Source organism: Leptopilina boulardi, unplaced genomic scaffold (assembly GCF_019393585.1).
Source record: "Leptopilina boulardi isolate dan_hultmark-lab unplaced genomic scaffold, ZJU_Lbou_2.1 LbouV2_208, whole genome shotgun sequence".
NCBI classification, from domain to species: domain Eukaryota; kingdom Metazoa; phylum Arthropoda; class Insecta; order Hymenoptera; family Figitidae; genus Leptopilina; species Leptopilina boulardi.
The window spans coordinates 1,968,638-1,986,577 of NW_026137761.1; the positions used below are offsets into that span (position 1 = coordinate 1,968,638).

Genomic DNA, 17,940 nt, shown 5'->3' on the forward strand with positions numbered 1-17,940 from the left:
TGTTTCAGTGAAAATAATGAAATAAAGTAAAAAAAAAACGTTTTTATAACTTCAAATTATTATATTTCTATTAAAATTCATTAAATGTAATACAATTTTTCAATGGAAAGGAAATGTCAGAAAAATTAAAAATTTTATTCTTGTGGCAACCCTAGAAATGGAAATTCTCACGTTTAAAACTTCAGCCAATAATTGGATAAATAGGAAACCAATGAAAGACTGTTAATTAAAAATTTTTCTTTCTGAAAATTTTGATAAGTACATATAAATTCTGTTAAATGGAAATTGTATTGAAATGGAAAGTCGTTGAACTAGAAAGTCTGATTATAAACTTTCGGATAAATTTTAACTACGTTAAATAAAAATTCTGAGATGTGAAAATTCAGTTGAATATAAATTCTGCCTTATAAAATTCCATTAAGTAGAAATTTCGCCACAAAAATTCTTATATAGGGTAAGTGTACCAATTACGGCGCGTTCATAAAAAATAACTATTATTACTATCATATATTTAATATAACTGTTGCAAAATGATTAAAAAACATTATTTTAATTTTTTTCTTGATACAATTATTTATAAAGATGCACATTTAAACAATTATCAATTTAATTATTTGAGATGAAATTTTTTTCCGCGCCGCAATTGAAACATTTTTAAAATTTCCATTGGCTCCAATTTCGGCGGGCAAAGTATCTTTAAAATACACGTAATTTTGGTCACCGAAATTGATACAAACGCGCCGCAATAGAAAATTACGGTATTAATTTTAATTTCTCATATTTGTTTAAATAATCGATTTTTATAAAGTTAAATTCTTTTTTAATATCTAAATAACATAAGCTTTTAGTTTAATAAGTCTTAAATTGAGTTTATACAATAGAAATGTCGAATTTTCTATTTCAAAGGTGTTTTGACTATTCCCTTTTTATATAATATAAATTGATTATGTCAGTGGCTAATTGAGACTTTGCCAGTAAAAAGATAATGGGGCTAATGAATTGAATGATTTTTTCAGTTGATGCAAGTGCCGCCGGAGAAGGTCAATTGGAAATCTCAATAAACGAAGGAGAAGTGCCTAATCACGTGCAAGTGGTAGGAGGAGGTCGATGCCTCGTATCCTTCACGCCTGATGTCGCCAAGCCTCATTATATTGATATCAAGTTCAATGGAGAAGCCGTACCTGGATGTCCTTTTATTTGTAATGTATCAGATACTAGTCGAGTTACTCTGAGCCTTAATCATCTAGAGTTAATACCGGTAGATCAACCCGCTAGCTTTCACATGGCTGTTGATGGAAGTGGTAGCGCCGAACTTGCGGTCTCCGTAAGAGGCAAGTTGTCGTCTCTCATTAAAAATCTCGATTTACTACTTTTCAAACTTAACTATCGACGAGGGAATTTCATTTATACGATGCGATCTTTACTTTCTAGGACCAACTGTGGAATTACCTGTCAAAGTCACAGGTAATATACACAGTGGCTTCACCGCTGAATTCACACCAAGGGATGTTGGAGTGCATTCTATTAGTGTTGAATACAATGGACATCCGGTTAATGGAACGCCCTTTTTGGCCAAAGCTTTTAACGCTGATAAGGTCCTCATTGGATCCGTGGCAAGGGGTAGTGTCGGACAACCAACACATTTCAGTGGTTAGTTTATTTTTAGAATTTCGACTAAATTGAGACGTTCTTCTCACGTAAAGTATCTCGAGATTTTTCATACATTTTAATGAGAATTACAAAGTAATTTAAGCCTCCGTTGACCACTTTAATAATAATTTAATTACACCATTGATGAAGTTATAAAAAAATGTGTCGAATTTTATAAGCCACGTTTTGTGAGAACTATTTCTAATAAATTAGTTTGTAGGTACAAAAAGAGCTCTATTGAAAATATTGTATCATGTGAGGGAATTCCACAAAGGCCTTGGCCGTATCAACGGAGGGTTAAATTTCGATGTAATTAAATCACACGAATTAAAGATTAGACATTTTTTTAAAAAATTATTTGAACTTTGAATTTGCGCAAAACTGCTATTGGTGGATAATTAATCGGGAAAATGACAGTAAATGAGAATGTGGTTTTTAAAAAATTATAGAAAGTAGAAATGGATATTTTTTATATGTTTAAAATACTATAATGGTAATAAATTGTTTTTTAATAGTTGATGCAAGTCAGGCTGGCGAAGGAAATTTAGAAATAACAATATCGGCACGTGGACAGAATATACCCACTCAAGTAACGCCACAAGGCAATGCTCGTTTTTCTGTTAGTTTTGTTCCGTTCGAGGCTTGCGAGCATATTATAAACATTGCGTTTAATAAACGTACTGTACCTGGCTGTCCGATTATTACGAGAGTGGGTGGCGATAGTCATGTTACAGTAAGTGGGCAGGCATTAAGCAGTGCTGGGTTAGGACGGCAAAGTTATCTTACCGTCAGTAATGTTGCCGGTAGCTTGGAAGATTTAGAAGTTAACGTTGAAGGTATGTTTTCATTCTCTTTAAATATTATCTCATCAAAAATAGAGAGTAAAGTTTATTTTAATATTTATCATTCTTTTCATTAAATAATTATTACAAATTAAAAATAGTTTTTATTTTTTTAAAATAAATTTTAATAATAAAATTATTTAGTTGTTGATATATAATATGTAGTAATTATCTTTGTTCTCCAGATCTAGTATTTTATCCATACTTCACATCCTTGTGATTATAAATTATTGTTGGTTTGACTCAGTTTATATTCTCGTAAATGCACTTCATCATTTCACTATGTAAATTTTTGTGTCACTTGACATGTCACTAATTTTAATCAAATGAGTACATGTTTATTCGCACTGTTCTATTTTGTTGTGTTTCTGGTCTGAGATTTCTTTAAATACCAGTAGACATTAGACATAAACTCAAAATTAATTTTTAAATCACTTTTAATTTCATTTAAATTGTCTTTTATTGAATTTATTTAAAAATTTAATTATTATATATATTTGATTTATTTTTTAAAATAATTTTTACTTTCACTTTTTTTCATACTATTAATTATCATATCTACTTAATTAATAACATAGATATTTTTTTAAAATTTATTTCAGGTAGAATTTCATAATAATTCTAAAACCATTTATTCAAATTTAGAGAGATGATTTTTTTAGTTTCCAACAGAGTGTTTTGAGTAATAAAATTTTCAACGATATATTAAAAAATATATTAAAAATAATCAGCTAAAGAATTTTGATGAATATCATATTTCATAGACTCTTAAAGGAACTGCACTTATTTTTATCAATCTAAATGTTTTTAATGTGTACTAATTTCGATTGTCGTTTAATATAAAGATTTCGAAATAACAAGAATATTGTGTTTCTGTTATATGTTGGGAAGGAACTAGCACAAGTGTCAGTCTCGTTACTGGTGGCTTGAGAGCAATTCTCTCTTTGTTGCAGGTCGGCCAGCTTTCAGACTACGACATTACTAGACTTTTAAAACAAATTCATTTCGTTTTAATCTAATAACTTATATATATGGACATGTAAAAAATCAATGAAATGGTGGTGGGTTCCTAACTGCAAGTCTCCTAAATTTTTACGTAAGGATACACTAAACTAATCTCGCTAACATTCCTTCTCATGTTCCTTTTTAATCTGGTTACTGGCTCTCTTTTTACTCACTGGTTTATTATTTCATAATTTTTTTTAAAATAGTTTTATAAGCAATGTCTGAGACCCAGAGATTTAGGATTCAAATTCCTCCATTGCCCCCTCCCCCATATTTCTCGTTATAATTTCAATAATTAAATATTAACAACACATTGTTAAATGTGTTGAAGCCATCAGCTGCTGTGGTGCAAACAAAAACTCATTATTAAGACATTCCTAGATGCTTTAATTCATTAAAGAAAATTCCAGCAAAGTTATTCTTTGTTAATTTTTATTGTGCCAAGATTAATATTAATTTTGCCATAAACAAAATAGAATAATTATTAAACTTGTTTATAGAAAGCGAATTTTTCGCTTATGTATATGCCAATATGTAATAATTTTATTTTAATTTTTAGCTTGATATTTAAATTTTTTTTTGTAAATTTCGTTTCATTTTTACAATATCAAAAGCTTAATTGAAACGTATATATTTCTCTGAGCTTGGTTTAAAGAAAAAAAAAAAACAGGGTTATGCTTGGAGAGTTGAAACTAACAAATTTTGATAAATCCCCGTTAATAACTTTTAATTGCTGGTAGAGCCGTAAAAATCGTATTGCTTTTGTTGTGCTTCTTGAATGGTGTGTTGATAATTTGCGAAGCCAAATCAAATTATGACACATAAAGAAGATTTATATACACACACACAAACAAGAAGAAGACATTCGATTTTTGTGGTACTATCCCAGTGCCCCGATAATCCACCCTAGTTGGCTGACTAAATTTTATTAAACAACTACTAACCGGCGGACTTGATAGGACCCAATGGACAGGCCGTACCAGCTCAAGTGACCGACAATAAAGACACGACCTGCTCAGTGGCATTTACACCGAGGGTCGTTGGAGAACATAGAATTTCTGTCAGCCATAGAAATATTCCCGTGGTCGGTAGCCCCTTCAGCTGCAAAGTCTATGATGTCACTGCTATCAAAGTCAAGGATGCCAAACGTGGAGTCATTGGAACGCCAGTCACATTTTTAGGTAAATTATTTACAACCGGGCAAAAGCCGGGACTCAAATTTTACACCGGGAGATTTTTTCAAATTTTTTCATCAAGCCGTTTACGAGATATGAATTTTTCAAAATTTAAGAATTTTAATGATTTTTTATTTTTTAATGCTTATAACTTTCAACTTATTAACTTATAAGTTTTTATTTAAATGTGTTTTTAACTGAACTTTTCAAAAAATTCACGCAAAAAATTTATAGAATTAAAATTTACTAGGTATATTTTTTGTAATTTAAACGTTAAAATCTTATTTTTAAAACTGTTTATATTCTTCGATTTCTTTTTTTTTTAATTTTCAAAAAAACTACTTCCTTTTAAAAAATTTAAAGCCTGGTCTGGGGTCGTGAGACAATAAATTTTTTCAATATTTTTTAAAATTTTCGAAATTTTCAATTGAAATACATTTTTTTATCTTATGTACTTTTTGAAAATTTTGTATATTTTTACTCAATAAACAAAAGAAAAACAAAAATTTTAGGACTTTTTTATGGTTTTCACCATAAACATCAAATTTTTTAGTATTGTCACTATCATTTTCGTAATCAGCGCATCAAAATACATAAAAGTACTTAGTACAAAAAAAACTGGAGATATTTTTAAGAAATGCAAAATATCGAAAATTTGAAAAAAATCCCGAAAAAATTGTTTTCCCATAACCAAACCAGGCTTAAAATTTTTGTAAAAGTAAGTGGTTTTTTTAAAAATTTAAAGAAATTGAATGATTCAAACAGTTTTAAAAACAAGATTTTAACTTTTAAATTACGAAAAATATAGGATCAGTTGGGGTGAATGGGGACAGCTTGTTATTATTAACCAAATTGACAAAAATCAAAAATTCAAGTGAATTTATATTATGGAAATCATAAGGAATAAGAAAAAATGTTTGTTTGATTTTTAAGTCTGTTTTTTCAAATGCGCGACAAAATACTGAAATAAAAAAAAATAAGTAAAAGACATAAACCAAGGAAATTTAATCAATTTATAAGACAATTTTTAAGTTCGTCCGCCATATTACAAAATTTTTTCAAGTTTTTTCATTCCTTAATACTTAAGGAAACTTTTTTCTTAAACCTTTCATTGAAACTATGCTGTATCCATTTACCCCAAATTTTAGGAAATTTTCTAAATCTTGGGGTAAATGGAGTTTAAAGCTTATTTAAATTTTTTTCTACTGCATAAAATTAATCCTGGGAATGTAAATAATAACTTAAAAAAAAATAACCCCGCAAATATTACCTTTTAATGGAAGAAATTTACGTAATTTGTGGAAAATAGGGATTTTGTCCCCATTTACCCCAACTGACCCTGGTAAATTTTAATTTTATAATTTCATTGATGAAATTTTTGAAAAGTTCAGTTAAAAACACACATTTTGGAAAAAAGCTTTTAAAATTGATGCACATTTTTAAAGAAGTTATGAGAATTGAAAAATAAAAAATCATTTAAATTCTCCAATTTTGAAAAATTCATATTTCGTAAATATGGCTTGATGAAAAAATTTGATAAAAATCATGAAGATCTTTTTTGAAGGGTACAAAACGGTAATTTTGAAACGGTCCTTTGAAATCAAAATATATTAATTTTCATAGTGTTTTTGGACCAATTTATATCATTTAAAATTACTCAATTTTGTAAATTTCATTTACTTTTATCATAAAAGTAATGGTAATTTTGCCTTATTATTAATTTTCTATACTTTTATCTACAGTGGAAACCAGTCAAGCCGGACCAGGAAATTTAGAAGTGACAGTAAACGGAGGCCGAGTTCCAACTTCAGCTCAAGCTCAGGGTTCTCACACTTATGCAATATCTTTCACACCTCGGGAACCAATTGTACATACTGTGGATTTGCGTTTTAATAGCGAGGACGTACCTGGTAGCCCCTTCAGTTGTCAGGTAAGAATATCAAATTCGGATTTTTGTCAAATTCAATTATTTATTACGGTTCTTAAAAAAATGTATGTAAATAATAATAATAATAATAATAATATTGTAAAAAATGACAAATTTAGGTGAGCGACACGGCAAGAGTACTGATAACAGAAGTTCTGGAAAAGGTGTCAGTAAATAGAGTCGCTACATTTACAATTGAAGCAAACCCTTCATTAGGATCACCAGTTATTGAAGTTCTTTCGCCAACAAGAGAAAGTATACCTGTTCAAATTAAACAAACTGAACATGGTTCATATAATGCTGGTTTCACACCCAAAGACGTTGGTACGTAATTAATGATTAAACGATTTTTTACTTAATTTATTCATTAGTAAAATTTAACCTAATTCATAGCAAAAAATTAGTCACCAGTTCAAATTAGTTGAAACGTAATTTATAAATTTTTCTCTCCAGGTGACCATAGCGTTGAAGTTAAATTGAACGGTTCACACGTGGAAGGAAGTCCATTTCTTGTAAAAGCTTATAATGCAGATAAAGTAAAAGTTACGGACATCAACAATGGAGTTGTAGGAAAACCTGTCTTTTTCAGTAGTAAGTGCTATTATGCTTTTCACATTTTCGATACGCATAATTAAGTCCTAAGATTCATTTGATAGAAATTCATTAACTATATAGAATTTTATGATTACCTTAGTATTATTTCTTCGAATTCTTATTTAACAAAATTTCCATTTCATCGATTTTCACTTGTTCGATTTTTTATACATTATATATTATGAATATTAAAAAAAGACGCAGGAATATTCCTCTTAATAAACTTATAAGAATTTAAAATTTTCGTACAAATTAAAGTTTGGTTAAAATAAATTCTGTTTAATAAAGTTGCCTTCAGTAGAAACTCCCTTAAACATAATTCGGTTAAATAGAAATTCTGTTAAATGAAAATTCTGCAAAAAAAAAAATTTTCAATACAGAATATTTGTTTTAATGAATTTTCATTTAAAATAAATTTGTTTAAATAAAATTATGTTAAATGGAAATTCTGCTAAATAGAAATCTTTTCAATTACAGAATATTTGTTTCAATGAATTTTCATTTAAAATAAATTTGTTTAAATAAAATTATGGGGTCATTCCATTATATTTCACCTAAAGTCGTTGCGGCCTAATTTTTAAAAAACTTGGTACTTTCAGAAATGATTCTTTATAATATTTAGGAAACGAAATAAACAGAATTAAGTTTAAATTTTTATTATTTATCTCAAAATATGTATTTAAAGTGGACAAGGTGCGGAAAAATGTCACCTTTTTAGCATTTAGAAACTTTTTTTAAAAACATAGAAAAATTGTTAAAAGTGTAAAAAAAATTATTTTTTCTTGTTTAGAATCGATTAATTATCTATTTTTTAATGATTAAAGTAGTAAATAAATTAAAATAATATATAAAATAAGTTTTCAAAGTTGGTCTGTCAAATAACCTAATTTTGGGATTTTTATTAATTAATTATTAAAAAGTGGAATTATTAAATAAAATAAAAACTCACTGAATGTAAAGTATTTGCGGTGAACTTTCAAATTTTCTTAGCACTTTTTACTTTTTCCATTTATAAATGTAAAAAATCTTGAGTCAAAAATTGGCACTTTGTTAATTTTTCCGATTTTTAATCGCTTGTAACTCTTTTGGTGCAAAATAAAAACTTTTGAAACCTGGCGGAATATTTAAGTTAAATCTAAATAAAAACTCACTGCAATTTTCGTGATGGATTTTGATTGAGATTAGAAGAAAATTTAATTCCAAAATTGTACGTATATTTCCAGGTTAATGTATGTAATTTTTCGTCTTTGAAGTAGTGGCCCAACTTCAAGTTTAAAAAAATTACATACATTAACCTGGAAATATACGTACAATTTTGGAATTAAATTTTCTCCTTATCTCGATCAAAATCCATCACAAAAATTTAAGTGAGTTTTTATTTAGATTTAACTTAAATATTCCACAAGGTTTCAAAAGTTTTTATTTTGCACCAAAAGAGTTACAAGCGATTAAAAATCGGAAAAGTCAACAAAGTGCAAATTTTCGACTCAAGATTTTTTACATTTATAAATTTAAAAAGTACAAAGTGCTAAGAAAATTTGAAAGTTCACCACAAATACTTTACATTCGGTAAGTTTTTATTTTATTTAATAATTCCACTTTTTAGTAATTAATTAATAAAAATCCCAAAATTAGGTTATTTGACAGACCAACTTTGAAAACTTATTTTATATATTATTTTAATTTATTTACTACTTTAATCATTAAAAAATAGATAATTAATCGATTCTAAACAAGAAAAAATAATTTTTTTTACACTTTTAACAATTTTTCTATGTTTTTAAAAAAAGTTTCTAAATGCTAAAAAGGTGACATTTTTCCGCACCTTGTCCACTTTAAATACATATTTTGAGATAAATAATAAAAATTTTAACTTAATTCTTTTTATTTCGTTTCCTAAATATCATAAAAAATCATTTCTGAAAGTATCAACTTCTTTAAAAATTAGGCCGCAACGACTTTAGGTGAAATATAATGGAATGACCCTATGTTAAATGGAAATTCTGCTAAATAGAAATTTTTTCAATTACAGAATATTTGTTTCAATGAATTTTCATATAAAATAAATTTTGTTAAATTGAAACTGCATTAAATCTAAATTTCGTTAAATAAAAACTCAGGTTACTGTAAATTTGTCTGATAAATTTAAATTTGGTGAATAAAAATTAAGTTAAATTAAAATTCATTGAACTGGAAAATTCGCGCCATAAAAAAATGAGGCTCAATATAAATTCTGTTAAATAAACATTTTTTTATATGAAAATTCGGTAAGTATAAAATTTTTATAATATGAAAAATCAATATGGCTATTTTTTAGTTAATGAATTTTTATCAAATGAAAATTCCAACAAATAAATTTTAAGATTTAGGAGAAACTCAAGTAAGGTGAGAAGTGTTTTTATTTATTTTCATTGAATGAACATGAGTAATACTTATGAAATAAATTAACAAAACTTGAATACCGCAAAAAAACTTTTCAAATACTTAAAAACAAATGATTTAAAAAAAAAAAAAATTAAAAAATTATAAACATCCAAACCCAGTTGTGTGGATTTTAAAAGTTAAATATAATTTAATATTCTTTATTTTGAAATAAAATTGTTTTTGAAATGTCGAAATATGTTAGAAAATACCACTTTACCCATGTTTCTATAACTATTTAAAAATGTTATTTTTTTGTAATTATTTGTATTGGGGTGCAAAGATATTGTTTTATTTATTTTTTGAATTGAAAATGTATTGGATACGTCAATTTGATGATTTAAAATCTGTGTTCAGATTGCGTCTTTATCATAAATCAATTTACAACTTATTTACCATTTTTACAATTTATTTTAATGATGATAGTGCACACGCACTAATTCAAAATAAATTTATATTACATTAAAATGAAAAATTGCTAACAAAACTTTTCAGTTAACGCAAGTCAAGCAGGAGCCGGAAATTTGGAAATAATCGTTGCAGTTAATGGAAAAAATGTTCCAAATTATGTACAGAGCGAAGGTAACGCAAAATTCAAGGTCAATTTTAAACCTCAAGAAGCAGCGATGCACAGTCTTAGTGTTCGATTTAATGGTGAACCTGTACCAGGTAATTAAATATTTTATAATTTGTTTGAAAGAAATATTTTCTTTTTGAGCTGTAAGTAAGTAAATTGTTTTATTTTTAGGTTCACCGTTTAGTTGCAAAGTTGTGGGAGCTGGACAAGCTTTAATAACGGGACATAATTTAAAATTGGGAGCAGTCAAACGATTAATATCTTTTAATGTTGATCCTCAAATGGCATCGTTGAATTGTGATGTAATCGTAACGCCACCATCAAATATTGCTCTTCCTATAACAATCGAACCAATCGATGGAAAATATAACATTAGTTTCATGCCAACGGAAGTGGGAAGGCACAATATCAGCATTTTACTTGATGGTGAACCAATAAAGGGATCTCCGTTTGCCTGCAATATTTATGACGTAACTAAGGTACATTTTATTATTACTTTTCTATGTGAACATTTTTGTTTTTTACAAATTTAGGCGTTAATTTTAAAAACATTATAAAGTGACAATGTTTTTGAAGAGATTTTTCGCGCTAAACAAATGTCAGAAAATGTCCAGAAAATTTTTGCTTTAAATTTATTTTTTTCAACTTACTGAGATGATGATTACTTTGTGGTAAAAAGAAGATTTTAATTGTATAAAGGTTCATGTGTCTGGTCTTTCGGAAGCTTTACTCGGACAGGCAACAACGTTTACAGTGGATGCCGCAGAAGCTGGAGAAGGTACATTAGAATTAGTTGTAAGCACTGAAAATAATACCGTGAAGGCAGAAGTTGTTGCTTGCGCTCGAGGCCTTTATGACGTTACTTTTGTTCCACAAACAACGAGCACGCATTACGTCAATATCAGTTTCAACGATGACAATGTCCCAGGTATGAATTTTTTGTAACCCACTATTTTAATATTTAAATTTAGTACCATAACATTTGCAATGTTATAAATGATATTGCAGGAAGTCCGTTCAAATGTCCAGTCGTTGGTAGCATTCTCGATGGGCCTTCAATGATTAGAGTTGGAAATACTGCGTATATGGATTTAGATATGCCAAGTCTCGCTGGCCCTGTATCTGCCGAAGTTACAAGTGTGTATTTGGGAATAAGTTTTTCAATTTTTTATAAATTATATTAATACCTAATTAATTTATTTAAAAAAAATTTTGTTTAGGTCCAGATGGCATTATTATTCCTTGTGCATTGACAAAAATTTCTTCTAATCTTTATCGCGTGGAAATAAGAACGAGACAAGTTGGTATTTATAATGTAATTTTTAGCGATGGTCCAAAAATGATTAGTTCTCAAAGTCTGCAAGTTTTCGATCCAACCAAAGTGACAATCAAAGAAATATCCGATACTGTCTGTCATCGTCCAGGCACAGTTTTAGGTAGTTGTTTAATAAATAATAATAATTTTTAAATAGATATTTTTCTAAACTTATGTATGAAGTGTAAATTAAAAAAAATTAATTCATCGAAATATTAATGAAATGAAGTACATTATATCAAATAGGATATGTTTTCATGTATTTGTGACGATTTGTTTCAAAAATAACGGTCATAGTTTCCATAATTATTAATATTTTTTGTTTGTTAAACTCGTAACAAATACACGGAAATACATGCTATTAGAAACAATTTACTGCATTTTAATATAATTTAGATAAGATAATTAAAAAAAATTATAAAAATTGGACAATTTTTCCGAGCAAAAGGGTATGTGACTTCTTAAAACTTTACAAAATTTGAATTTTTAAATTTCTTGTGTATAATTTTGTTCATTTGATTTAGAAAAATTGTTCGTTATAAAAATGTGTAAGTACCACAATTTTTGGCTTAATACTTTTTTCCAATTTTTGTAATTTCTGTAAAATAATTATTTTTACGAATTATATTAGAAATAATTAATCAATAATTAAATTACTTTTTTATATTTAAGTACAATTAAAATATATTTTCTGTGCAGTTGTTGCATCCAAGGAAGCCGGTCCTGGAAAATTGAGTGTAAATGTCCGTGCAGGAGGAGCAGATGTCGATAGTTTAGTAAGAGAGAGAGATAATGGAGTTTATGAAGTTATTTTTCATCCAACACGAGCTGCTCCTCATCGAGTTTATATTAAATATAACGATGTTCACATCCAAGGTATTCTCCTCTTTCCTCCATGAATTTATTTGCAATTCATTTTTCTTTTTCTAGGTCATATTTCTATAACCAATTGTGTATTTTATTTTATGTAAGTTAATTACTTTCTCAGAAATCTCAAATTAAAGTTATTCTATTTCGAGTAATTTTACGCTACAATAAATATTTATTTTATGCATTTTTTTCTCTTTTCTTTTTTTAACTAAAATTATACATTTTTATTTGGCAAATATTTAATATTGAATATATAATGTTAGGAAGTCCCGTTGAAGTTGCCGTAAGAGGTCCAACAGGAGGAAGAGAAGTAACATCAACAGGATTAGGATTATATCAATCTTGTGTGGGTAAAATTACATCTTTTACGATCGAAACGTTAGGACGACCTGGAAAGGAGTTTGATGTCGTGATTAGTGGGCCGCAAGGTAATGCGGTTCCTGTACGATGTTATCAGCATCGAGATGGGAATTTGTTAGCTGAATTCACAACTAATTCAACTGGTAAGACTTTCTTTTAGAATATATCTAGATTTATATCACATTTGTAAATTAGATCATTTTCTAAATGACACTCATTGAAACATTACAATTATTTAAATTTCTCGAATATTTTTTACATTTGTCATTCTAATTTTCTAATTTTATATTGCATATAATAATAATTACTAAATTTATTATTGGAGGTTACATCTAAACTTAATATACAATACCTCACAATTAATTAATTAATAAACAATAGTTCAGATTTTTAAAAAATCATTCCCGTATTTACACTGAAAGAAAATTCATACTACTAAGTATTAAACTCATATTAGAGTTTAATATAAATGTTACAATTTAGGGAAAAAGTGCACCTATACTGATTACTACTACAGTTTTTATGAAAATATATAATGAATTTAAGAGTAACTATTATTTTAAGAAATAAGAATTAGTATATTTATTTTAAAAATTAGTATTTTCTTTATGAATTCACAGAATACGAAATATTATAATAAATAATTTCACAAAATAGTAAGAAAAATAACATATATCCGTATACTTATTTCACATTTTGTAAAACTTTATATTAAAAGTCACGGATTTTCCCGAGAGACTACGAATTTAACCGAAGTTCTGTCTGTTTGCGGCTTCGTGTCCTACTCGAACTTCTACGACTTGATCCGATTTTCGAAAGTGTTGTTAACCAGCAGAACGTACCTAATTTATTTTCAATTTATAAAAAATGTTTTATTAAAGTTATTTAATAATAATAAATTTATTATTAATTATTAAATTTATTATTATTTTTATTAATTTTTATTTTTTGATGTCATCTTTACAATTATTTAATTTTTATTTGCAATAAAAATTTTTATAACAATCATAATTTTTAATCTGAAAAAAAAGAAAAATCTATATAAACAATTAATAATAAAAATGAACCCAGCGTAACCTCTATAAAATTACACCATTGGCACTAGTAAACTATTTTTTATTGTTAAGTTATTATAAGTAAACTTCTTTCTCGCAAGTGGTAAAAATATTCAGTAGTTAGTATATAAGAAAACGATATATGCCGACCCCCAGCGAAATTTATCGTTATGCGTATAGAATTGTAAGTGTAGGTTTCGTTGCGATCGTGTAATGTCTATGTATAAGCGAAATGAACGTGCGTGTTCATTAGTATGTGTATTAACCTGTATCATAAGTGTGAATGTGTTGTTCCTAGTCTCACTCCTCTTCCTCCCGAGAATTAACGGAAACGTCCGACAGTTTCCGCTTTTTTTCCCTTTTCTTCCGACATTCTGAATTTTTCGTATAAAGTTTTACAAATATTAGAACGCTACATTCCATATAATGCAACAACTCTATGAGAATTTAATATAATATTTTCAAATATTGGTAATCTTTTTACGTTCTTTCTACAATAATTATTAATATTTGAAAAAAGATTTTAAGTTGGAACTTTAATATAAAGTATATTGAATTTTAATAAAAAGTACACTTTTCCCTAAATTCTAAAAGAATATATTAAAATGTAATACGCATTTTGTTATTTTTTCCTATGAAATTTCTTTCAGTGTATAAATTGCAACACCCACCTCTAAAGTTAAGTACCTATTATGAAGAATTCCAACTCTCTATTAGAATAATTTCGATTGTATAAATATCATTAAGCAGTAGTGTATAAGTTTAAAAGTAAAGTTCTTTCTTTAATTTTGTGGTTTTGTATGGTCTAAAACAATCCTTATATTATGTGAGAGAAATTTCTGCGCGTAAAGTAAATTTCAGTGTGTAAAGTAATATTTCAGTGCGTAAAGTGAATCACTTTACACACCGTTTTAAAAAGAGCTTCTTTACACACACTTTTCGGTGTGTAAAATTTAACTTTAGAGGTTAGTGTTGCAAAAAAGTTATTTTTGATACAGGTGCGTAAAACATTTTTTTACAAAACCCATCCGTAATAATAAATTTAAGAAACAGAGAAATAATAACTGAAGTGTAAGAAATGAAGCTTAATTAAAAAATTATGAAAACAATAAAATAAGTATAAAAAGAAACTCAAGATAAATTTAAAAATTAACAGAGTTTTTTTTCATTTGCAATTTTTAGGGGGATCTCTTAACAATCTAAAATCGAAAAATCTTGATTAAATTTTAAACGTATGTTTTGAATATCATAAAAATTGAAATAATTTATAAAAAAGTAGAATTTTTTTATAGATACGTGTGTTTTAATCACAAAGTGAAAAGTTTCAATTTCAGAAGAATCACTTTGTATAAGATTAATTAATACAGATTGAGTTTTAACTTGTTTTCTTTAGGAACCTATAAAATTGACGTATTACAAGGAGCAAAACCTGTATTAGGTTCACCATTTTTCTGTCAAGCTTTTGATCCAAATAAAATAAAATTACAAGAACTGGGACCAACAACAGTTGCTGTTCACGATCACGTGGCGTTCAAATGTAAGTTAACATTTTTATTACAGAAATATTAATGGTAAAGGTTTTATTAATATTTTTGTTTCAAGCACCTGAAATGTGCCGTAAACAGTTAAATAGAAAAGAGAATTTCATTCTTGACAAATATTAAGTAATACATATATACAAATGAAGGGTTGTAATCATTGCATAAGGACTGAATCATTCATGAGACTTTCACTTCTAAATCACGTTGCAAGTTTAATGCTCTTATCATAAGTCACTTTTCAAATAAATAATTACATATAATTCACACAAGTTGGTATTCAGTAAAATTGAATCAAACAGTTTTGATTAATGGCTGTTACAATGGTACACTCAACAAAATAATTGTCAAATTTCACAAAAGTATTTTATGTTTCAAAGCGAAATTTTCATATGAAAATTTAAAATTTGAAGAAAGCTTATACGACATTTTTTAGTACAAGCTATAATAAAGTTTAGAATTATTTAGCATAAATAATAAAATGTACTTTCAACTAATTATAATTAAAACGTTGATTAATGTCATCCAAAAATGGATGAGAGGCTTGATTCTACTTGGAATTTTTTTTTTACTTTGATTTCGAATAAAAAATAAGTTTCAAATATGAAAGAATTGGATACATGTGTAATTTATATTTTAATGATGTCTTTCGAGTAAAACAGATTTTTGCATTAAAAGTGAATACATTCTTTGTGAATTATTGAATATAAGAAAAGAAATTTTCACACCTAGATTGAAGAAATTGTTGTGACTATTTCATGTACATAGTTATTTACACTTTCGAGTAATTGAATTTCACCGTTGATAAATTATCTGAAAAAGAGAGAAGACAGTTTTTCCACGTAATGAAGGATCATTATACTTCTCGTATGAGAAGAAGTGATCATATTCAAATTACTATGGAGAAAGTCACATAACTTTTCTTCTTTTCTAGTACATATGTGTATAACTATAAGGTCTCTCAAGGCTGCCTAACATAATTGTGGCAGATATCACGAATCTAGTCTACTTTCAAATAGCCTTGCCCGTGTGGAAAGGTGAATGCAGTCTTTGATACGCAGGTTCCGCGAGTTTTAACAAACGTTTTGGAGTTGTCGAACTGACTCCTTCGAATTTTCGGTTACTATACCAGTTACTCGCGTTACTATGTTTTTGAGGGAACACAGCATTTTAAAATGTACAAAATGATTATTTGTCAAGTGCCTGAGCATAAAGATAAAGAAAAGTTTTTTTCAGTGATTAAAACAGATGCTGGAATGGCAGAATTGGATGTTACGGCTACAAGTCCTTTAGGACAGGAACTTCCTTTGCAAGTTACACCGCTTAATGATGGGGCGGAATTGATTGAATTTTCACCCAGTGTTCCTGGCACATACATGATCAATGTCACTTATGGTAAGAAGTCAATTTTTTTTTAAATTCAACTTCATTTATTTAGTAATTAAATACATTTTAAAATGAAATAAAGAAACTTAGAAAAACATTTTCAAAGTTATCTAATCAATCATTATTTTAAAAAATCCCCTTTTTCAATCACTATTACATATTTTGTGATTGAAGAAATAAAAAATTTTTTGGTGGAAATGTTTACTTTTTTATAATTATACTTTTATTTTGTCACAACAATTATTGACGATTTGTTTGGTTGAAAAACGCTTAAAAAACTTGATAAATACAAATGTAAACATTGTTGTTGGTCCTAAATTTCTTTTTAACTACAATAACAAAAGTGAAATTTGAACAGGAAATGTGTTTCATATATGCTTAAGGAAAATAAATATTAAAACCTATACCAACTTGTAGAACCTTTGCATTTATTTTGACTCGTATATCTTTTGATAATAATTTCATCAACACTTTACTTCCTAATAGAGATGGGAATTTTTGAATTGAAAACTAAAATTTTTCAAAAAGTCACGTTCTTTGGAATTTTTTATTTTTGAAACCTCAATTACTTCGTAATATTTTAAAGTAAAAAGTTCGCAAATACGAAAAATGAAAAACGAAAAAAAATAAAACTAAACTTGATTAATACATCAAAAACTCGGAACCGAAAATTTTCACCAATAGATATAATTTAATTCCTTTATGAGCAAGTAATATAATAAGAGTGCAAATGTTTTAATAAATGAATGGTTTTTCTCCCGAAATAGGAGGTTGTACTATTCCGGGTAGTCCACTGATGTGTACAGTGGAAGCAGCAGGACAAGCTCGAGCAAAAGGAGAGGGTTTATTGACCGGCGTCGTAGGAAAACCTGCTCATTTTGTAGTAACTGGTACTCGCAGTCCACCGGCTGTACAGGTAGACTTTAAATTTAAATAATCTTTTTTTAATTTTATTTTTTAGAATAAATGCTTCTCAATTGTTTCCTCTATTTAAATAAGTATGTAACAAGGACTTTTTGTTCAATTTCAGTTAAAAAATAGAGGAAAGCAAATTTGAAAATTTCACAACTATTGTATTTCATTAAAACATATGTTAAGTTTAATTTAAAACAAATTGTATTTTTTCTTTTTCATGCAGCTGTTTTGAGTGGTTCGGATTAAGCGAATTTCATTTAATCGAACTTTTATATATCAGATTCTTCAGTTCACCGAATTTTCATTTTAT

The 17,940-nt window shown here is 27.5% G+C and overlaps 1 protein-coding gene across 2 annotated transcripts in view; it reads left to right on the forward strand.

Moving 5' to 3' along the window:
* LOC127278607 (filamin-A) overlaps positions 1–17,940 on the forward strand; it is a 60,342-nt gene that overhangs the window by 38,764 nt on the left and 3,638 nt on the right. For both annotated transcript variants that reach the window (XM_051300404.1, XM_051300405.1), the window contains exons 18-34: positions 1,017–1,331; positions 1,432–1,650; positions 2,166–2,486; positions 4,457–4,678; positions 6,415–6,602; positions 6,719–6,923; positions 7,053–7,190; positions 10,110–10,283; positions 10,363–10,670; positions 10,891–11,119; positions 11,200–11,328; positions 11,412–11,627; positions 12,206–12,382; positions 12,640–12,879; positions 15,185–15,328; positions 16,566–16,724; positions 17,483–17,631. In XM_051300404.1, coding sequence (XP_051156361.1) covers positions 1,017–1,331; positions 1,432–1,650; positions 2,166–2,486; positions 4,457–4,678; positions 6,415–6,602; positions 6,719–6,923; positions 7,053–7,190; positions 10,110–10,283; positions 10,363–10,670; positions 10,891–11,119; positions 11,200–11,328; positions 11,412–11,627; positions 12,206–12,382; positions 12,640–12,879; positions 15,185–15,328; positions 16,566–16,724; positions 17,483–17,631 — 3,533 coding nt within the window. The remainder of the gene's footprint in view (positions 1–1,016; positions 1,332–1,431; positions 1,651–2,165; positions 2,487–4,456; positions 4,679–6,414; positions 6,603–6,718; positions 6,924–7,052; positions 7,191–10,109; positions 10,284–10,362; positions 10,671–10,890; positions 11,120–11,199; positions 11,329–11,411; positions 11,628–12,205; positions 12,383–12,639; positions 12,880–15,184; positions 15,329–16,565; positions 16,725–17,482; positions 17,632–17,940) is intronic.